Source organism: Panthera leo, chromosome C1 (assembly GCF_018350215.1).
Source record: "Panthera leo isolate Ple1 chromosome C1, P.leo_Ple1_pat1.1, whole genome shotgun sequence".
Lineage (NCBI taxonomy): Eukaryota > Metazoa > Chordata > Mammalia > Carnivora > Felidae > Panthera > Panthera leo.
This window is the reverse complement of record NC_056686.1, coordinates 25,448,898-25,472,344: the sequence shown is the minus strand read 5'-3', so window position 1 is coordinate 25,472,344 and position 23,447 is coordinate 25,448,898. Positions and strand designations below refer to the sequence as shown.

The following is a 23,447-nucleotide window of genomic DNA, read 5'->3' as shown; positions in this document are numbered from 1 at the left end:
TCACCCAATTAAAAAATGGAATGGAGGCCAGGAACAAAAATGGTAAAGCACAGAAAAATGAAATCAGTTTGTTATAAATTTAAGAATTTCTCTCAAGTCTCATAAGGAAATTTAAAAGAGGATTCTTTTATGTTAATAAAATGTACAATCAATCCACAGTAAAACTTTATGTGCCAAATAACATAGCACGAATAAATTAAATAAAAACTGCTAGAAAGGTAAAAAACAAAAATAAAGTTAAAGTCAGGGTGGAAGATTTTAATATATCTCTGTTAGTCTCCGACACATCACCTAGATTAAAAATAAATAAGGATCTAGGTAGCTTGGATAATATAACAATAAGTCCAAAGAAAGTAGGAGAGAGAGACTAAGATTCTTAAAGTCAAAAATGACAGAATAAATACAGCTAAAAATACAGGAGCAATTGTCAGCAAAACCAACTGGTTCCTTGAAAAATAACTAATAAAAGACACAAACCTTGCAGGGCTGATCAAAGAATAAAGAAGCCACAGGTACAGAATTTTAGGAACAGAAAAAGGAACACAGTCACAGATGAGGTAGAGATTATGAAACAATCAGAAAATATTTAGGAACAACCCTAAGCTAAGAAATCTGAAAGCTCAGGTAAAATGGGAAATATTGACAGATAAAAAGTACTAATATCAAGAAAAAATAAGGGTGCCTGGGTGTCTCAGCTGGTTAAGCCTCTGACTCTTGATTTCGGCTCAGGTTATGATCTCACGGTTTGTGAGTTCTTCATGAGTTCGAGCCCCACCTCAGCCTCTGCACTTGTGTGGAGGTTGCTTGGGATTCTCTCTCTCTCCGTCTCCCCATCTGCCCCTCCCCTGCTGTCACACTCTCAAAATAAATAAATAAAATTAAAAAAGAAAAAATAAAAACCTGAATAAACCAATAATTACTTAAAAAACTGGATCCTCGGGCACCTGGGTGGCTCAATCAGTTAAGTGTCCGACTTCGGCTAAGGTCATGATCTCACAGTTCATGGGTTCGAGCCCCGCATTGGGCTCTGTGCTGACAGTTCAGAGCCTGGAGCCTGCTTCGGATTCTATCTCCATCTCTCTCTGTCCCTCCCTGCCCCCATGCACTGTCTGTCTGTCTGTCTGTCTGTCTCTCTCTCTCTCTCTCTCTCTCCCTCTCTCTCAAATATAAATAAAACATTAAAAAGAATAAAACTGGATCCTGCCCATATCCTGTCTCACAGGCCCCAGGTGTAGACTATTTTGCAGGTAAACCGACAAAAGTTCGAGGAATAACTAATCCTGCAATAATCAGACTGACTCAGAAAAGAGAAAAATTAGCATCCATATCCTAATTCATTTTATTTAAATGAGGCAAGTAGAAATATTGATAGCAAACTGAGTGAGGGCCATAGAAGAACAAACTATTGGACTAGTCACTTATCATAGATCTAAACACCCTACATACATACAATGTCATATTGAATCTAGCTGTGTCTGAAAGCAAAAATGACCAAGTGGGATTGATTCCAGGAATGTGAGGATGTGTCAATATTAGAAAAGCTCATGATATTATGTACTAGACAAACCCTATGAAATTGCTGTCTTTGTAGGTCAAAACCAGTCACATATTGGCAACTTCATGTGATTCAACCTAATATCCTAAACAGATTAGAAGGCAAAAGTATGTGATCCTGCCAGTCACCTCAAAACATCACATGATGAAATTCAGTATTCATTCATGATTCTTAAAAAATACCTCAAAACTATGAAGAAAACTTTATTAATCTGATAAAAAGTTCCTACCAACACCTATGGCAAACATTTTTCTTAATGACAAAACTTCCTAAGGATTTCCAGTGAAGTCAGGAGCAAGACATGAGCTCTGTTATCACCACTAGTATTCAACATTTTGCTGCAGATCGAAACCACTACAATCAGATCAGAGAAAGAACAAAGAAACTATCAAAATTAGAAAAGAATTTATAAAATTATCTCTCTTCTATTTAGAAAATATGAAAGACTCAATGGATAAAACATCAGAACCAATAAGACAATTGAGCAAAGTGGCTGAAAACATAAACTAAACTAAACATAAACTAAAATATAATCAGAAAAAAAAAGAGCTCATTCCTAATGGAAGCAAAAACTATAAAACACCTAGGAATAAGTCTAAAAGATGTGCATCATCTTTACTGAGAAAATTATAAAACTTTATTTGGAAGGACATACAATTGAAATAAATGCAAGGAGGTTTCACACTCGTGGATGAACAAAGGATATGGACAAGCAATTCACATAAGAGGAAAGTGGAATTATGGGTAAACACATGAAAAGATCCTCACCCTCAGGGATAATCAAAGACATACAAATTGAAATAAGATAGCGTTTCACACCCATCAAATTGGAAAAAATTAGAATGCCTGAAAATACCAAGTGTTGGCGAAGATACAAAGCAATGAAAGCTGTCATACGATGTCAGAGGGATTAAATTTGTATTACTCTTTGGAGAGCAATCTGGCAATATCTAACAAAGCTGAAAATGTGCCTTCCCAGCAACCAGCATCTCCATTCTAGGCGTATGCCCTAGAGAAACTTGAGCACGTGTGCAGGCAGACATACAGTAGTGTCCCTAGGAGTGTCCACATTGTTTGTAACTGTATGTACAAAGCTGCCCACGTAGTGTGGTTATGTTTAAGCCAGCCATCTTGCTGAGTTGTCGTATTAGATGTAATGGTATGGGTACCTGAAAATATTAAGTGGTACATTTTAATTATCTGCAATTTTTATTTGTCAATTATACCACAACAAAGGTGAAGAAAATAAAAACATCTACTCGAGAAAGAAAAGGGAAAGGTTAGGTATAGTGGATGTGTATGGGTTCTCTCTGATTACTCAGAGACAAATCCATCACCTGTATATGATGATGAACTGGACCATCAAAGCATTCTTATAAACAAACAATATTCTGTTAGAGAATAAATGTATACAAAGGCCCAGATGTATCCCAATTGTAATAAAAAATATAAAAACACACAAAAATCAGTACAGATTCTTACTGAGAGACATACAAAACAACTTGATTAAATGAAGCCAGATGCCATGTATATGGATAGGAAGATTCAATATCATATAGATGGACTTTTTCTCTTATTAATCCATAAATTTTATTTTAATCAGTCAGAATTACACACGTTGGGGAGTTTTGGAGGATGGAGCCGGAGGTCTTTTTTTTTTTTTTTAATTTAAGAAAGCTCATCTTGAGTTTATCGAGAAGAATAAACATGGGAGAATAATTTTTTAAGTTAAAAAAAGACAAGAGAGGACTTGCCCTACTAAATATTTGAGTATTTTATAAAGCTATGGTAACTGAAACAGTATGGGTCATGAACAGGAAAAGACAAATAGGTAGCGTAGTAGAAATAGAAGAGAATAGAAAGTTGACAGACAAAGCCAAATTTATACAACAGTCTATGTGACAAAGGTAGATTTAAAATTGGTGGTGGATGTAATATTTATAGTGTTGGGTTAAATGGCTTATCAACCAAGGAGAAAAAGTAGAATCTTATCTCCTATTTTATGCCAAAATAAATTCCAGGTGGATTTGAGGACAAGAGTACTAGAAGAAAACATTGGTTTATTTATTTATCATAAGTTTATTGAATGCCTCTTCTATGCCAGGCCACACATTCCAGACAATGTGTGAATAAGGATAGTATGGGTTGGTTTAATTGTATGATGGAAAGTCCTACAGTTATTTAAATGCTGTTGGGGAAAAATATGTAATGATTCAAAAGATATGCACATTATATTAAGTGGAAGAGTAGGTTACCATATAGTATCTATAGTTTGATCTTGTTTTTATTGAAAATTAAGGAAATAAGTATATATAAGGAAAGGCATGCATAGAACAAAGCATAGAAAGATCATCTCCAAAATGTTGTGAGCATTGAGAGTTATCTTCTGTGTGTTCTTCTGTTTTATAAGTTTTCTGCAATGAATATTTTATCTTAATGACACATTATGAACATTTTTGTCCTTAATGAGTTAGAATGAATTATGCTTAGAAATTAAGGAAATAATCCTGTTCCCATTACACTTTTATTAATTAACAATTTCTTAATATCATCATATATCCAGTGAATATTCAAGTTTCCAATTATCTCATAAGTGTCCTAATACTTTTTCTTAATTTACAGTTTATTTGAATCAGGATCCAAATAAGGCCCAGACATTGGATTGGTTGTCTCATATGGTTTTTAATCAATGGGTTTCTGCCTCCGTCTTTTTTTTTTTCCTCCATCCCTTGTAATTTATTTGTTGAGGAGGTCAGGTAATTTTTCCAGTGGGACTTTTCATATTCTAGGTTTGCTGAACATATTCCTAGAGTATCATTTCATATATTCCTGCGTCCTCTGTACTTCCTATAAGTTGGAAATTGGATCCAGTGACTTGATGTGACTCAGGTTTGATTTTTTTTTTTTTTTTAGCAAAATGACTCCATAAGTAAGTAGTGGTGTTCATGATATCTGCTTGTTTCTGTTACTGTGATGTTAGCAAGTATTGACGATCAATGCCTTGATCAATTAATTCCAGTATGTTTTAGTGGGTAAAAATATTTTTAACAACTTGGGTGCTGCAGTGAGCACTGGTGAACTGGTGTCATCTCTATGTCTGTTGGAACTCCAGAATTCTCACAATCTATCAGTGGTGCTGTACAAGGAATCTGGAAACAGACTTGAGGCTCCCAGGGGCCTAAACAAATCTCTGTAATATACAGCACTGTTCGCTTAAAGGATGGCTTCTTTTAGAAAGCTTTGCTTCATAAATAGTAGAATGGAAATATTGTTCCAATTTGCTGGCAGCTGGCACCACATCCGGTGCCAGGCACAAATATTCATCACCCACCCATAGATCCCATCTTTGATATTTACCAAAGCACTAGGGGGGTCCTTCACTCAATCACAACTTCTGTTGTTATTTGTACAATTATCTGGAAAGGAGCAGCAACCTCAGAACCTGGGGAGCCAGTTCATTATTCTGATGACTGTTGTCTTTGCTGGTGCTCAGAAGTTCAGGGGACAGATGGGAGTGAGGGAAGCCAGATGCCTGCGCGATTCCACCCATGGCAAGCCCAGCAGGCCCTCGCTGGAGCCCTCATTTTACGAGGCAAGGGGCAGAGGCTGAGCTTGGGGAAAGGAAAGGCACCGTGACACACTGGTCATTTTAATTCCATGCTGCTGCATCCCAGGGGCCATGTCTAGAAGAGTAGTCAAGACAGGCCACTGCCACGGTGGGGTGGGGTCAGGCGGGAGGACTGCTATCTCATCTGGAAGGACAGGATTATTTAGCAATGCAGAGACGTCGGGTGCTTCCAGTGTGCCTGTGTGCAGAAACAGATGGCTTGGGCCTTCAGGCAGCCCCCTCCTTGCCTCCCCAGGCTGCTGAAGAGTAAGCTGGTGCCATATGGGGTTTGGAGGGACAAAGCAGAGCTCCACTGGAAAGGTTAGAACAGCTACCGGTTCCTGCAGACCAGATTCACACTGAGATGGGCTGGGCACAGAACTGGCACCTAGGAGAGACAAGAGGGGCTGATCACTCACCCTGTTACTGGCTCACTGTGCCGTCTACCTTGCATCTGATGCCTCACTGCCCCTCTGACAGACATCATTGGTGCTAAACTCTGGGAATATAGGCTGTGGGACGAGAAACTGTTGTTCAAAATAAGGCCATGCTGACATCAGGTCGGGGTCTCTCCTACATCCAGGTCTATGACGGCAACAACAAGTCCGCCCGTTTGCTGGGGGTGTTCAGCCGTTCTGAGATGATGGGGGTGACTTTGAACAGCACGTCTAGTAGTCTGTGGCTTGACTTCATCACCGATGCCGAGAACACCAGCAAGGGCTTTGAGCTGCAATTCTCCAGTAAGTCTCTGTTGCATCAGAGTGGACGATGAAATCAGGCTTTCCCTAGTTCCGCAGTTGGGGAGGTCTGTCTCTGGGGTATCACCATCATTTTGCAGGTCTGGTTTTCTCTGGCGCACGCTTAGCGGACTGTTTCCTCTAAGACATTGTGCCTGTGCTTTGAGTAAGCTGCCCCTTGGCATACAGCTCTAAGGTTTAACTCTGTGGTTAACTGAGGGTCACAGCATACCTGTTACTGACTAATACTTGAAAAATATGAACGCCAAGGCTTTTAACTAAAGCAACCAAACAAGCCTTTCCTAATCGTGGCATTTATAAAATAAGGTTCAGCTGCAGCCAGATGTAAAAAGTGTGAACGTTAATGTACAATTATGTTATTTTTCACTACTCCCTAAAGAGTTGAATCTTGCTTCTTTCCCTTTTGCATGATTTTTGCTTTGTCTTTTACTCCCAGAGTGTCAAAGACAGAAAGCCCCCAGGTTTGTATGCAGGCCCGTAGTACTTGGGATTACATCCCCACACTTTGGCTTCACAGCCATCGTATTAATTTATTTGAGCTCCTGGACCTTCCCAGTAGATACAAAGAAATGTGCTTTTAGGGATTATTTTAAAATCCAATGATTATCCATTAGCTGATAATGGATGAACACAATGTGATAGATCTGTCCATACAATGGAATGTTATTTAACTGTTACAAAGGAATAAAGCACTGGTCCATGCTACACCATGGATGAGCCTTGAAAACCAAGTGAAAGCAGCCAGTCACAGGAGGCTGCATGTTATATGGACTGTTTATATGAACTGTCCAGAACAGGCAAATCCATAGAGATGGAAAGGAAATCGATGGTTGCCGAGGACTAAGAAAGTTGGGGGGCAGAAATGTGGACAGGGGTCCTCCAGAAGCGATGAAAAATCCACAAGTGGATTGTGATGAGAGTTACACAACCCTGAGAATATACTAAAAGACCGAACGCTTCAGATGGGCGAATGTTCATTATGTGAATTATATCTCAATAAAGCTGCTAGGAAAAAAAAAAACAAAACTCAGTGAGTCCACTCAAGATTCCTCTCGCCTGGGCTTTAGGCCATCTGGCATAGGGGTCTATGCCTGTTACAGCAGGCACATCAGTGGAAGAGAATTAAATAGAGTCACATGCGAATTCCATCTCTGTCATCTGAGAATGTGTGACTTTGGCACCACTTATTGAACCAGGTCATGTTCTCGGTTGTAAAATGCAGATACTTCTACCTCCCTGTAAGACTCCTGTGGGTAACAAATGAGAGCTAACACAAGTAAATTGCCAAATAGTAGGCGCTTTGTAGAAACGCTCTGCGTAAGCCTTCTCTAGCCTCTCTCAATAAAGCGTATTTAAGCAGGACATAATTGAACTTTGAAATATGCATTTGAAGGGACGTTTCCATATTACACTATCCCATCAGAATGCTCAGTGAGCAAAATGGAAAGAGCAGCCTTGCTAACAAAATGCTCTGGGGGTCAAACAAAGGAAATAGGAAGCCCAGACCTTATGTCTGAAAACTATTAAAGGCTGTCCTGGGAGAAATAACTGAAACCATTCACGTGCGGGGGCAGGTGTAGCATCACCTCTGCTGAGCACAGCAGTGTGGTGGCCCCAGAGCAGTGAGACTGCCAGAGGCCAGAGGCACGTGCCTGGTGGCTTCCTTGAGGACGCAGGCTTCAAATTGAGGGAAGGAAGGGAATGTGGTTTCTGCCTTGCCGGGTCTTGCTTACCCCATCTCTCCTCTCGTCGGCAGGTTTCGAACTCATCAAGTGTGAGGATCCAGGAACCCCGCAATTTGGCTACAAGGTTCATGATGGAGGCCATTTTGCGGGAAGCTCTGTGTCCTTCGGCTGTGACCCTGGATACAGCCTGCGGGGCAGTGAGGAGCTGCTGTGTCTGAGTGGGGAGCGCAGGACCTGGGACCGACCTCTCCCCACCTGTGTCGGTAGGAGGCCTCTTGCTCTTTGAGTGACCCCTCGGGTCCCCTCCCAGCCCCATGCTCCCAGCTCTGGTCTCATGAAAGCTGTCCCGTCAGACCCCACACTCCAGCACTTTGGGACTGCCTAACTGGACTGAATCCTCCTGTTCACGGGAGTCCTCGCTTACCCTGCCCCCACTTCTCTGTTCCCTCACTTTCACACCTCATTACACCCGTGTTGCAGCAGCTCAGTCAGGCGGGTGGCAAGCCACCATTGTCACACATTTAGCCAAGTGGGACCACAGCCAAGCCATGCCCTCGGAATTGTAATGCTGGCAACAGAGGAAAGTTGGGAGAGTCAGTTAAGAAGAGGTGGAGCTTTTGCCTGGGTTCCCAGGGTTCTTGCAACACTCAGACTCACTCTGGGCCTCAGTTTCCCCATAGGCAAAATGGGGCTTATGCTCCCTTTCCTGGAGAAAGTTGGAAGAAAGAGTAAGAAAATGAGCTAGCACCTACCTCATTCTTGAGGAAGAATATAATAATGAACCAGCACTTTCTTAAGCCTCTGGTGCTTCCAGAATGTCAGCAGAGGCTCCCTCTAAGCTTTCTCCATGTGTCATAGGATGAGAGCAGTCTGGTCCAGGGCAGAAGTATGAAGTAGGCAGAACCTATCGTTCAGTCCATCTGGCCTTTTCATTTCTCACCACCTACCTCACTGCACCTGTTCCCTTCCCTGCTGAACAAGATTCCCACCCCACTGCTTTGTCCTGCTTCCCCACCCCCAAACACCAGGCCTCTCCCCCATCCCCTTCCCCTTGTGCCACAACCTCGGCCTGTCTGTGCAGTGCTGGTCAATTCTATAAGAACAAGACATCCACTGGGAAAACACTTAAGTACGTACCAAGAGCCACACACCAGAATTGGTGCAGCTATATGTTTGGGTATGTGCAGAGGCAGAGAAGTAAACAAAGAAAGAATAAAGTATTTTTCCCTACCCTTGGGAAGCCCATAGCCTAGCAAGGCAAATAGACACAAAAACAGATAATTATAATACAAGATAAGCACTGTGCAAAGAGTTAGGGCAAAGTGTTGAGGAGATACAAGGAAGTTTTGCACAGACTCAAAAGGATGGGTAAGAATTCACCAGCAGGAGGAGGGTGGGGTGAGGGTTGGGCTTCTGGCCTAGCACGTGTGAGTGCTGAGGGTTTGAACCAGCGTGGTGGACAACGGTAATGGCCAATATTTTTCCCCTAGACAGCTTCATTTTAACAGGATTTCAGCACTGTTGTACAACAGAGGGTCTAAAAGAGAAGATGTTAAGCCTGACAGTGGACAGACCAGCATGGCGACCTCTAAATAGCCTCTCCCTTTGCCCTCTAAGGTTGACCCAGTCTGCAGTCATGCCCCATCCCTTTCTCCCTGCATCCTGTTTTTGTCCCCTTCTTTCCTTCATGTGCTAGGTCCTATGCTGAGCACTAGGAACTCTGAGGAGGGCAGATCCCCGGCCAGCGAGGGGGGGACATATGCATAAATGGATGACAGTATGATGCCACAGGCAAGCTAGAGCAGGCGAAATGCGAAAGGAGATGATTCACGTTACAAGACAGTTGCTTTGCAGAAAGGATTCACTGTAAGGTTCTTTTGAATATCGGATGTGCTGGTTGGGCTGAACTTAGTGGATCCACTCAAGCAGTGCTGGGAAGAGTACTTAAACTTTGAATCTCGGAGGTTTTCCCCATGGAGACTCCCTCAGGCCCCACACAGAGGAGTGAGGCTATGTATTTGGGGTTGTGGGTGTATATGTTTACACACGTCATGTTGTGGTGGACTTTATCACGGTCTAGCAGAAATGACCACTGTAGTTTAAGACATCGCAGAGGCTTTCTTTGTCGATGAGTGGATGCTACAGCCCACATGAGGCAGCCAAGGCTCTAAGGAGGGGAAGAAGGGTGACAACCAGAAAGAGTAGAGTCTCATGGTCTTGTCAATGAATCTGCAGCATGCTGGCCTCTTGGCTCCTCCCAGATGTTGCGTCCGTGAGGAAGAGCCCCCACTGCTGCTGCCTCCAAACACAGGACGGGCTTCTCCATCTGGAATATGGAAGGAAGCTCTAGCCAAGGGCATGGATAAGGTCCTGCCACCTCTCCACTACCCGACCCCCATTTGTGGGGCCAGTCTTCCTCCCCACAGCTCACTGTCCTCTTGCCCACACCCACTCCCCAATGGGGCCCATTCAGCCCTGTGTCCTTCAAGCACTTCCCATCCCAACAGCACACGGGGGGGGGGGGGGGGGGGGGGGGACCTCACAGCAAGGCGCGTGCAAAGGATCCAGTCTCATGAGCAGGCTTACTGGCAGAGCGCCTCCTCCCTGACCATGCCATAGTGGCCCCGAGTGAAGCCAAGGGGCCCATGAAATACTTAATGAAGGTGAAGGCCAGTCTTCTGTCTGCAACCTGGGTCCCATCTTCTCCTGTTTCTTCTAGGATTTTGCATAGTCACTCATTCCCTTTCCTAAAACACTCTTGCAATAATTCTCCTCTTCATTGTCACTCATGCTCCCTTGACTCTGACCCTTGTAGTAATTTTCCTGGAAAGCAGTAAGCGTCCTCATTCATTTGATCATCCATGGATCTCTCCATTCAGTAAACACTTACTAAAACATCTGTAACATGCCAGGCACTATAGCGGCGCTGGATGCACAAATACAAGTAAGACAAGGTCCCTGCTGCCAAGGCGTTTGGTCTTGTGAAGGAGACAGATGTGACTGTAACATGGTTGTGATTTTAAAAAAATCTGCTCCTGTTACAATGGAGACACAAAGGAGGACAGTGGCAACTGTACCTGGGAGGGGACAGGTCACAAAGGTCCCCCGAGAAAGATGTTTTCACATTGTCAGTCCACATGAAGGCGTGAAGAAGCCTCATTGTCCTGGCTCCTAGTGTTCATGAGGCTTGGCTAGACCAAGGGGTGTTGGGAGGGGCCTAAGAAGACAAAAGGAGCCCCTCTGGGGCTTGGACTTCATTCTGGGAAGGAAGGTTTGAAGCAAGCAGTGACCCAGTCAGTTTGCATTCTAGAAAGGTCCCTCAGGTGGCACTGCTGGGGGTGGGCAACTGTGCCACCCAGAAATGGCCAGAGCCTCGGCCAGGACTCTAGCAACAAGGCCGAGGGAGGTCCATGTGACGAACACCCCAGGGGTTCAGGGGCTGGGTCTCGGAGGCAGATCAGATGTGGGGAGGAAGAAGGCCAGAGGACCACCAGCTTCTGACCCGGGGGACTAGGTGCTCCGACGGGGAGTTTAGACCTGATCCCCTGAGTCCAGCTCCACCCTTCGTGCCCCAAAGACTGCCACCAGAGTATACTTCCAGGTGTGTAAAGTTCAGTGGTGTGTAAGGTGACTGGTTCTTCCCCCGGAGAGTCCCCAGCCTCATGCACAGCGTCCTTGGATATCTGACGCTTGACCAGCTCTGCGGCCTTATCTCCCCTGTCGTCCCCTGTCCCCTCAGCCTGCCACACCATGGCCCACCTCCACGGCGTTTGCCCTTTCTCTTTTCCATCTGCAGCATCCTCTCCCTGATGTTCCTCCCCCCGCCCACTCCACCCCTGCTCCTCCTCACGACTCCTCCTGCCCCAAGCTAGGGGAAGTAGCCCCCTCTCCTCTGAGCTGTCATCTGCCACAAATGCACCTCTGTTGGGGCACACTGTGGCTGTCTCCTCCTCTAGACCATTGGCCCTTGGGAGGCTTGTTTTCCTCTGTGCTCCTGGCACCCCACGCAGCCCCATTGCTGGCAAGGCACAGGTTCAAGTGTATGCATCTTTGAGGAGGCTTTAAGGAGTTTGGCCGCAGAGTAAGCTGTCAGCCCTCCACCCAAGGACCTTTTTTTATATGGCTCTATTGAGATGTAATTCACATACCATATACTTGAAGCCCAATGCTTTTTATCTATTCACAGGGTTCTGCACCCGTCACCACCATCTGATTTTTGAACATTTTGTCCACCCGGGAGAAACCCTGTACCCATCAGCAGTCGCTGCCCCCTGCACACTCCCCCCAGGCCCAGGCAACCACCAGCATACTTTCTGTCTCTATAGACTTTTCTGTTCTAGACATTTTATATAATCAGAATCACATAACATGTGGCCTTTTGAGCCTGGCTTCTGTCACGTAGCAAACTGTTTTCAAAGTCCATCCATGTTGTAGCAGGTATCGATCCTTCATTCTTTTTTTTATGATCAAATAATATTCCACCATATGGATGACACCGTATTTGTGTATCCGTCCGTCAGCTGATGGACATTTGGGCTGTTTCCGTCTTTTAGCTATTATGAATAATGCTGCTGTGCGCATTTTTGTGTGAACGTATGTTTTCATTTCTCTTGCATCTATGCTTGGTAGTGGGATTGCAGGGTCATATGGTGACTACGCTCAACATTTTGAGAAACTAGGAAACCGCTTCCCAAAGCAGCTGCACCATGTTGCAGCTGCACCAGCAATGCGCGAGGGTTCCAATTCCTCCACGTCCTCACGGACACTTTTTCGTGTCTGGCCTTTCGATTACAGCCATCCTTGTGGATGTGAGGTGCTATAGCTCATTGTGGTTTTCATCTGCATTTCCCTGATGACTAGTGATGTTGACCATCTCTTCCTGGGCTTCCTGGCAGTGTGCACACCTTCTTCAAAGAAATGTCTGTTCAGACGTTTTGCCCATTGTTTGGGCTGTTTTTCTTCTCATCGCTAAGTTGTAAGGGTTCTTTGTAGATTGTGGATATAAATAGCATTCAGGGACCTTTCTGTATGCTGTGCTCAGTCACCTGCAGGGCACAAGAGGGACTCGGGCACCCTGACAAGAGGAGCCACTGAGTCACTGATGGCAGTGCAGGCCACCCTGTAAAGCTCACTCTTTTGGGATTTCTTTCAGCTGAGTGTGGAGGGACAGTGAAAGGAGAGGTGTCGGGCCAGGTGCTGTCACCCGGGTATCCGGCTCCCTACGAACACAATCTCAACTGCATCTGGACCATCGAGGCTGATGCTGGTTGCACCATCGGGTAAGTGTCCAGGCTGGTGAAGTAACCCCTGCCTATGGCTCAGGACGGTCCTCACCAGCATCATCACCAGGCCACTCAGCTAGTAGCTGGGCCTGCCCCAGAGGCCCTTGCCATCAGTGGTGGTTGCCGTGCCCCCAGGCTTAGGCTGAGGCCTATGGAAAACCTGGAAAGGCCAGTCTCAGCCTCCCAGGACTGCGGTTCAAGTTCAGACAACTCTCTGGCCTCAATGGCACAGTTCCAGCAGAGTAGCTGAGGGCAGAGCTGGAGGTCATACAAACCCCAGTGTGAATCCCAGCCCTGCCACTTGGTGTTTGTAGGACTTTGGGCACAGCCTTTATTCCCTCTGGGTCCCACTATCTCCTGTGCTGTATCGCTTACAGTAGCAGAGCGTCAGGATAAGGCACTTAAAGGAGACAGCACATGCAGTGCACCCAGCATAGTCCTTGGAACATACTAAATATTTAATAACGCTTCTGTGGTTACTTCTCAGACAGTAGTGTCGGCGCAGAGCTGTGTGATCCCAGATTGCTTGCTGTTCTCGGTCTGCGTTTCCTCATCTGTAAAATGAGGACAAAAATGCTGGTGTTTTAGGGTTGTAGAGGGAGTCATTACAAAAGCCCAGCACAGTGTATGGTAGTTCATATGTACGCCCTCAGAATAGAACTTCCTTTCCATACAAGCATCTGACCAACAGGAGTTACTCCTGGGAGTTCCAAAGAATCAGAGAAGAAAGGAACGTCACCATTTACCCAGCACGGGACCTGGCACGTATATTGTCTTATCAATTCTCCACAATAGCCCTGTTAGTACTGATGGTAAGTCCTAATAATGAATGGACATAGTTCTCATTCACATTTTAGAAACAAGAACACTGAGGTCCCAAGAGAATGCACAGTGACTCAGAAAGCTGGGATGTGAACCTAGGTTTTTCTGAGTCTTTACACTATTCACACTGCTGGCCCAGCTGGGCCTTAAGCTATGGTTTAGATGAGCTGTGCGGAGAGGACCCGGTTAGGGGTGCAGGATGAGCAGAGGTCTGAAAGGAGGACTGACAAGACAGCTGGCTGGAGAGGGGGAAGCATGTGGACAAGGAATAGAGTGTGGAGAGGGTTGGAGCATGGCCTGGTCATGGAAGATCTTAAATGCCAGTAGACAAGAGGGAGCTATGGTAGGTTCTTAAGCAGGCTTGTCCCACTGGGGCCTTTTCCAGTGGAGAGAACTCACAGGAAGAAAACCAGTCAGGAGAGGGGCACCTGGGTGGCTCAGTCAGTTAAGCATCTGACTTTGGCTCAGGCCATGATCTCACGGTTCGTGAGTTCAAGCCTGGCGTCAGGCTCTGTGTTGACAGCTCAGAGCCTGGAGCCTGCTTTGGATTCTGTGTGTGTGTGTGTGTGTGTGTGTCTCTCTCTCTCTCTGCCCCTCCCCTGCTCATGTTCTGTCTCTTCTCTCTCAAAAATAAATAAACATTAAAATTTTTTTTAAAAAAGAAGAAGAAAGAAAAACAGTCAGGAGTCTATTGTAGTGACCCAGGAATGAAGGGTTGAAGATGTGCAATAGTGGGGAATCAAGGCAAGGAGAAGCATAGCTAGAGACGATCCTGCCTTAGAGAGTCTTCAGTCAAGGGGAACTGGCTGAACGGATATGTTGCTGCAAGAGGTACATACAGATACTTGTGTGTTTGCTGATGTACATAGGTCCTTAGACTCCATTCAATTAAAATTAAAGAAGTGCACTGTTTGCTATGTGCAAGTTTTTGAGCTAAGCCCTGTGCAAAACAAGGTCAGAAGAGCTCTTAGGGGTTTTGCACTATTAGGAGCACAAGTTAAATGTACAAATTCATCTTGCACATTTCTGCTAGAAGAAGCTTCTGGAAGCACACCTGGTCAGCTCACCTGCTAACCAGAAACCTTCCATGGCACCCATGTTCACAGAAGCTAAACATCTTATCCTGGTTTTCAAGGTCTTCATGACCTCAACCTACCTCCCCAACCTTATTTCCCTCCCTTTCCCTTCAGTGACATCCCGGCAAAGCCAAACAACTGGTGGCTCCTGTGCATATCTTTGCTCATGGCCTCGCTCTGTGCCTCTGTTTCCACTCTGGCCTCCCTGAAATGCCCCCCTTGCTCCAAAGGCTTATGTCTGAAAATCCCCATCCCTCAAAGTCAAGTACATGTGTCTGCTCACCCAGGAAGTCTTCCCGATCCCCTCTCTTGGACTCCTGGGAGCCATGTCTCCCTCTTTTGAACTCTCATTGCCTGCAGCCCGCGTTTTCCTTGACACTGACCACTTTGTGCTATATTTGTGCTCCTGCCTTACCTTCCCAGCCAGAGCTGCGGTCTCTGCCTGATCCATTTCTACAAGTCTCCCAGTTCTCAGCACGGTGCCCCCAGCACCTGGATCCATAAGTGTCAAGTGATGAATGAGTGAATGAATGAATGAATGAATGAAGCAGGAGTCAGGTACAAAGGGACTTATATGACTAGTAGATCCACAAGAGTCCCTCAGTTAATGTTAAGTGCACAATGAGTGAATGAGGAGTGTAATGACTTCTACTTTAGTGTACATGTGTGCAAATCAGAAGGCTTTCCTACCCCGGAACATCATTCATTCATTTATTCATTTATTCATGTAACAGCTGTCTGTCTGTTTATCACATGGCATTGTCTGGGCAGGGTGCTGGCATTGCATATGTGAATGAGACCCAGACACTTTTGGCAAAGAGGAGACATGTGTATGCACAGTGAGACAGAGAGATAGGGATAGGGAGTGAAAGACAGGACAGACCAGAGATGCTATCCTGGAAAAGGTGAAAAAGCTGAAGGATGGAGAGGAAGTTGCCAGGTAGCCAGGGAGGAAAGCTGGTGGGAGGGGAAAGGCCTTCTAGACAGAGGAAGTGACATGATGTGGTCAGGCTCAAGGGCTGGAGCATCAGCTGCGATTTTGTGGCAGGAGGCAGTGGTGGGCAATAAAGCTGGTGGAGCAGGCTGCCGCCCAAGCTTGGAGGACCTTGGAGGCCATGAGGCTGTATTTGGACTTGTCCTGGCATCCTTATGGAGAATGGAGTGACCTGGGGCTGGGATCCCAGTGACGAGGCTGTCCCAGATCGTGGTCAGGATGAGAAGCCTGAACCCTGGCAGTGGCAGTGGGGGGTGGAGAAGAAGGGACGCATTCAGGAAACGTTGAAGTGTTCACACCAGCTGGTCTCACTCTCGTCAGGAAATATGGAAAGTGTGGTTTCTTCTGTTCCCCTGTGTTTTGTTGCATAACATACAATACGTAAAATACACAGAGAAGTGGAAAGACCAGCCCGTGAGCACCCACATGCCTGCCACCTAGGCTCAGCCACTGTGGAGACTCTCCCATACTGACGTTCTCTTTGTTTTTGCCTTTATCCCCGTTTTGCTGAATCACTCGAGAGTACATTGTGGACATCACGGTACTTCATTCCTAAATACTTGGGCACGCATCTCCTAAAGCGGAGGGTGTGCGTCTCCATGGCGCGGTGGCATTAGCAGACCCAAGACAGGCAGCGTGATCCCCAGGAAGGAAGGTTTAGAACAAGGGCCGGAGGAGAACAGAGGGCCCTAGGAGCAGCTGACAGGCGAGCACAAGAAATCAATGATGGAATTCTGGGCAAGGGTGAGGACCGTTGTCACCTACAGGAATAGTGGGCACGGGGTGGGCTGGAGGGGAGACAGGAGGACCCCTTCCTGACCCTCAGGAAGAGAAGATCAAGACAAGGACACGGAATGTCCTCTGCAGGGTGACATAGCAAGGACTATAAAGTCATGGGGGTGTGCTAAATGTGTGTGTGAGGCCCCTGCAATGGGGAACAGCAGGGAGAAGGTGAAGGTAGCTTTGGTCCACCCTCTAGAGAGCTTCTGGGCAGCCCACGGCCTCAAGGGAGCTGATGCCCAAGGAGCAGAGGAGGGCTCCCGGCTGCACTGAGAGCAGCCAAAAGATGGAGATGAGAAACAGGACGCCTTTCCCTTTCTCGTTCGGTCCCCCACCCAGCTTGACTTTTCCTGACAGTGCATGTGACGTCCACACACACACATCTGTGCTCGTGCCTGTTTTCTCTCTCTCTTCTGTCTCCCTCCCCCTCTTCCCTCTTTCTCTTTGTCCCCCTCTCACCTCCTCTCCCTCAGTGCCCCACACAAGCCCTTCACCTGACTAACCAGCAGCAAAGTGAAGGGAATTCATGATTAGACCCTAATGAAGACAAACACAAAAAGCCCTGTTTGTGTTTGAGTCCTTATTCAGAGTAAGATCTAGCTACTACTTTTATTTTGTTAATGCTTATTTATTTTTGAGAGAGAGGCAGCATGCAAGTGGGGGAAGGGCAGAGAGCGAGGGAGACACAGAACTCGAAGCAGACTCCAGGCTCTGAGCTGTCAGCATGGAGCCCGACACGGGGCTCGAACCCACAAACCGTGAGATCCCGATGCTTAACCAACTGAGCCACCCAGGCACCCCTAGTTGTTATTTTTAAAGTGGGAATATCTGTATAGGACATTTCTATATAAAAAATAGACACTTGTTTTGAAAAATTCAAAATGCAGACAATAAAGGAATTTGTAGAGAGCAAAAGTCCCCTGAATCTGACTCTGTTCTCCTCCACACGGCCCACAGAAGAGAACCATTGAGATCAGTTTGTTCTGGTAATTCTTTTAGTTTGTATGCCGATAGATGCATAAGGCAAATGCAGCAAACGTGGTTTCTAAAACAAGATAATCTCCATGCATGGCTCAGTGACTCGCTTTTGATTTACTGTTTAATCCTGTATCATCATATTATTATGTCAATATATAGAGATCAGCCTCATCCCATTTGATGGCTACAGAGAATTCTGTTGGAGGCACAACTATAATTTATTTTTCTACTCCCCTATTAATAAAGTAAATATTTTCAGTTTTTCACCCCAGTGAATATCCTTACACATGAATCTTTGAACAGTTGTCCAATTATTTCCTTAGGATATATTCTTAGAAGGCAAATTTTAATACATGATCTCACATTTCCCTCTGGTCACTGTGGCAATTTACGCATCCGCCAAAAGTCTGCCTCCCTGCACAGCATCACTAGCTGCTGTCAATCCTGTCTGTGTTTCTCAGTTTGACAGACAAAATGATATCTAACTGTGTTGGCTGCTTCCCGTTCTCAGTATATTTTTCCTTGGGGGAGGTTTTTTTCTTTTCCTACAGAGGACTCAACTGGGTTGATTTTTAAATAGTGTATAATTTCAGTGTAGAATTCTTTTTAATCCCTATTTAAAATGTTCTTAAAACTTACTAAGTGGTGGGGTGCCTGGGTGGCTCAGTCGGTTAAGCGTCCGACTTGGGCTCAGGTCATGATCTCACAGTCTGTGAGTCCGTGAGTTAGAGCCCCATGTCGGGCTCTGTGCTGACAGCTCAGAGCCTGGAGCCTGCTTCGAGTTCTGTGTCTCCCTCTCCCTCTCTGCCCCTCCCCCACTCATGCTCTCTCTTTCCTTCAAAAATAAATAAATATTTAAAAAGTTTTTTTAACTTAGTGGTTATGTATTTCATATGATTTACTTGTTATTTTTACTGCATTGCACCCTTTTTACTTTTTGAACTTTTGTCTTATTTATGTTCCATGTATACTTGAAGAAAGTGAAAAGAGCACAGGGTTTTTGTATATTTCTTTTTTTTTAAATTAATTTATTTATTTGGAGAGAGACAGAGACAGTGCGAGCAGGGAAGGGGCAGAGAGAGGGAGAGAGAATCCCAAGCAGGCTCCACACTGCCAGCACAGGGCCGGCTGTGGGGCTCAGACTCACAAACTGGGAGATCATGACCTATGCCGAAACCAAGAGTCGTATGCTTAACCGACTGAGCCACCCAGGTGCCTATATATACATATATACGTATATATATATCTCTTTTCCATCAAACGTATTATGCTCTTTTTCAAACAAAACAGATGATGCGTCCTTATTGTTTTCTTTCATTTTTAACTCTTCCTATTGTCAGCTGATTTGATTTAATTGGCTTTGTTTTTCCTCTAGTGATTTGAAAGTTCTGTATCCTATTTTTTTTTATTCTGCCAGCGATCTTGTGTTTTCATTAATTCTGTTTTCAACAGTATTCATCTTGCTATCCTTTATTTTGGGAATCTTGTTGTTTTCATTTTTATTTTAAGGAAGCTATTCTTTTTTGTTTTCACATTGCCCTTGACAGCTTACTTTTGTTATTTCTATGTATTACCGTCTTGCACCTCCCTGAAAATACTGTTTATGTTCTGTTTTACAATGCCTCCTATTTTTTCCTGCATTAACTGCATCTTTCAGTTGGGCCATTTAATCTGATTAATCAGCTGGATTCCTCTGAGGAGCCAATTCTCTTTACATCCCCAGGGGTTTTGTTGTTCATTCAACATCGAGTTGCAGCTCAGAGCTGGACTCTGGCACCAGACTGCCCGCCACTCTGATGAGCCGTGTAGCTTGCGAAGGTCTTTAAGCAGGCACTCTGGGCCTCTGTTCTCTTAGCTGTAAAATGGTGATTTAAGACAGTACCCATCAGCTAAGGTTACGATGAGGTTAAGTGAGTTAACATATCTAAGCACTTGGAACAGTGCCTGGCATGTAATTCCCAAGTGACGAGAAACCCCTCCTGGAACTGGGAAGGCGGTTCATTTTACTCAGATGGGGCCCCTCGGCAAAGCAGGTTGTAGTTCACCCCTGAGAGTCCCAGGTGGTGGGTGCCATGCTGCTGGTGGGAACAGGTGTCAGGCGGGCTTCCCCTTGGTGTCCCAGATGGGACACGATGTGGGAAAGCCCACAGGCCAATCCAAGGGACCATCCCCTGGGGCACAGACAGCAGAAGGCCTGCAGACACCTCTCCTCAGCCTGCCCTTGGCCCCAGCCGAGCACTGGAGATGATCAGAGGGATCTGTGGTCAACCTCACCCCAGCAAGCCGGGCAAGGAAGGACAGTGGGTAGCTGCAGGGATGGCCCTCAGTCCTGGGTGGGGTCCCAGCAGAAAAATGGGCCCTTCTTGGGTGTGCAGGACAAGCATAGGCTGGCAGTCAGATTCTGTCCTGGAACCCAGGGGCGTCTCCAGCATTTGGTAGGTGTGTTTTCCCCTGAGTACCAAGAATCGGACAGGCTGACCAGTGAACTCCATCCAGGCCTGACAACCAACAGCAGGAGAGCAGACTGTGCTGCACCCTCCATGTCACTCTTCCTTGTGTGGTCAGTATGTAGAACGTGGAATTTCATCCCCTATGGATGAGACGCCTTCTCAGTTTCCAGTGTTGGGTTAGAGTTTCCCCTGTTATAATCAGTGGACCAGCTCAGAGAAAAATTGAAGAGAGGGAAGCAAAGCCATCTGCTCTTGGTCCTGCCCTCTACCTAACATTTATCAAACACGTACCTCGTACCACATTCTTGATCAGTTATTACTATCCCCATTTTACAGATGAGACTATCGAGGCCCAGAAAGGGTGAATATCTCACAATTACCCAGTGATGTGGGCTTCAGACCCTTTCTGTCTAGCTCCAAACTCTTCTCTCGCCAGTCTGTCGTTCTGACCCTGGTTTAGTTCCACTGAACAAAACACACATTGAGGGGCGCCTGGGTGGCGCAGTCGGTTAAGCGTCCGACTTCAGCCAGGTCACGATCTCGCGGTCCGTGGGTTCGAGCCCCGCGTCAGGCTCTGGGCTGATGGCTCGGAGCCTGGAGCCTGTTTCCGATTCTGTGTCTCCCTCTCTCTCTGACCCTCCCCCGTTCATGCTCTGTCTCTTTCTGTCCCAAAAATAAAAAAAAAACACACATTGAACACTTTCTCTGCGCCAGACACTGTGCGGTGGGAAACACAACAATTACACTAAGGCCAGTCTTTGTCTTCCAGGGGCTCACATTCTGTGGGAGGAAATAGTCAAACGAACAGGTCCCTCCAAGACAAAGCAGAGACTGTGAGCAGGTGCAAGCCAAGTTCAGCAATGGAGAAGAGAGAGAGAGAAGGCCTGCCTGGAGGTGTAGAGGCGAGCATTCCAACTGAGGGGAAAGAGAGCGAAGGCACGAACACAGGGCACAATGTAGGGTCTATCCACAAAAGAGTGCTCCCTTGACGTGGCTGGGGACCGCATGGGGGAGATGAGGTTGCTCGGGTAAAGAGGGCTCTCCGCAGGACCCTGCAGGCTAAGATGAGGACTCTAAATGGATTTTTCAGTATAATGAGAAGCCATTGGAATATTTTGAAGACAGTAACGACATTCAGTTCAATTAAAATACTTGGAGCATTTACTCAGTGCCAGGCGTTCTGCCAGGTACTGAGGGTATAAATATAAATAAGAAACAGTCTTTTCCCTTGAAAGTTTCAGTCGTATGGGTAGAAATTTCATCAGTTAGGAATGGAAGTAGAAAAACTGACTAAAGCTGGCTTCAACAGATGGAGGTTCACTTTTCTCTTGGAACGAGGATCTGAAGGTCCCGTCTAGACCCAGGGCGGCCGCTCAGGATGCTGTTGCCTTTCTTCTTGCTGCACTGCCCTCGGCTGTACCCTCATGCTCGCCTGGTTAGCTGCTGCAGCTCCACACCTTGTGTCTGTGTCGCAGTCTAAAAGAAGAGGGGAGAGGACAGGGCACAGATCTTTCTCCTTGGGATGGTTTGTGTATTTCTTCAGGAAGAATCACCATGCTTACAGACGTCTTCCTACACTTTATTCATCAGAACTCGCCATGGATGCCCGGCTGGGAAAGCAGGAAATCAATTTTGTTTCGCTGTTACAGTTTCACTAGTAGAGATAGACGAGTTTTTGGAAATGGAGTGCAGATAGACCGTCCTACAGGGTCTGCTACAGATTCTAATATAATGCGATAAGTGCTGTAGTAGAAGTTTGTACAAAGCACAGCTGAAAAGCATTTGCAAGGATAGTTCCTAATCCCAGGTAGCAGTTGGGGGCAGGGTGTTAGAAGAGGAGCTATTCTAGGTGCATTTGAAAGCATAGTAGTAGTTCGCCATGCAGGGTGGAGGTAACATGAAAGGGAGGAAGGGGTGAATGTACAGAACTGCTTCTGGAGGAACCCATTGTCTGATGTGACATGATGGTATCTCCATTCCTAAAAGAAGGTCACTGGTGGCAATGCCAAGGAGAAATTGGCTGGGAAACCAGGGAGGAGTCTAAGATAACTGTTTGAGAGGCCCTTGCTATATTCAGAAGAACTGCGCCTTGTTTCTGAGTACAAATCTGGCTAGGCTTACAAGCTATATGTGAGGGGCTACATGGAGGGGAAAAGGGGGAAGGGAAAAGAGACAGTCTTCTCCAGGCGTGCTTTCCCTAAAGAGATCTGGGGCCCATGGAGGGTGGAAATGTTGTTCTGGAAGCTTCAATTTCTGCTCTTAATGCTCATATTTGGCTAATGAGGATAGTTTGTTGATTTTTAACTGTAGGGATGCTTTTTTAATGATTAATGCAAAGGGTGACCTGGAAACTCCATTCTTGGCTGTTGGTCACCAAGCAGTAGCATTACCGAGGGGTGGGAGGGAGGCACAGTTTTGATGAACCAGAACCCCTACCCAGTGGAGCTTGTCTTCCTGGGAGGAGCCTGAACTAGACAAAACATCTGGCTGCACCGGAAATCCGGACTCCCTGCCTGCTGTTGCATATCAATCATGGGGCAGCAATCCCCCACTGCGGTCACTGTTGTTCCCCTTCAACAGCAAGTGGGCAGCTGGCCCAGAGGAGGCAGAAGGCACCAGAAGTGAAGCTTCTGTTCGTAGCTCTTGCCAGGAATCGTGGCCGCAGGTTTAGCTGCTTCCAGAAGGTTTGTTTTTGAGCCATGGCAGTAAACCTTCAACAGAGAAGGTCCATGTACTTGCACTACAAGAGCTGACCTCCTGAAGGAGCTGAACAGATAAGCACATACCCGGTGGGGTGTTCCTTTGTCAGGCTTAAGGTTTCAACAAATCAGGAAATCACCAAAAGGAGCTCAGAAGTTTTTTGAAGGAGAGGATATGGATAACCCGGGAGGTGTAAATGTAGATGTAAGTGTGGCGATGCTCTCTGGCAATTTGGTTTTCATGGATCACCTCTAGAAAAAAGAAACACAAATTACTTCAAATCATCCAAGAATAATAATCCAGCTGGGCTACACTGGATGGTTGAATTGGCCTGTAGACATCAAACTGACTGCCAGTTTACCATCCCAAAAAATGAATTCCAAGATTTCTTAAAGGAGGGATTCCATTCAACTGAAGAAACATAGACTTCGTTGGACCAGTATAGATCTCCCCCCCTCAAAAGATAAGGAAACCAGCAAAAAATAAATAAAATGAACTTGTATGATGCCACTTAACACATACCATTCTTGAAAAAGAATCATTTCCCTAAAGAAATAGAAACATAGGTGCGCCTAGATGGTTCAGTCGGTTAAGCCTCTGACTTTGGCTCAGGTCATGATCTCACGGTTAGTGAGTTCGAGCCCCATGTTGGGCTCTGTGCTGACAACTCAGAGCCGGGAGCCTGTTTCAGATTCTGTGTCTCCTTCTGTCTCTGCCCCTCCCATGCTCTCTCTCTCTGTCTCAAACATAAATAAACATT

At 45.9% G+C, this 23,447-nt stretch overlaps 1 protein-coding gene across 1 annotated transcript in view; it reads left to right on the top strand.

Annotated features, from left to right (window-relative positions):
* Window positions 1–23,447, top strand: part of CSMD2 (CUB and Sushi multiple domains 2) — a 540,846-nt gene that overhangs the window by 348,238 nt on the left and 169,161 nt on the right. The window contains 3 exon segments of the mRNA XM_042948549.1: window positions 5,746–5,902; window positions 7,677–7,868; window positions 12,758–12,884. Of these exon segments, the coding sequence (XP_042804483.1) occupies window positions 5,746–5,902; window positions 7,677–7,868; window positions 12,758–12,884 (476 nt within the window).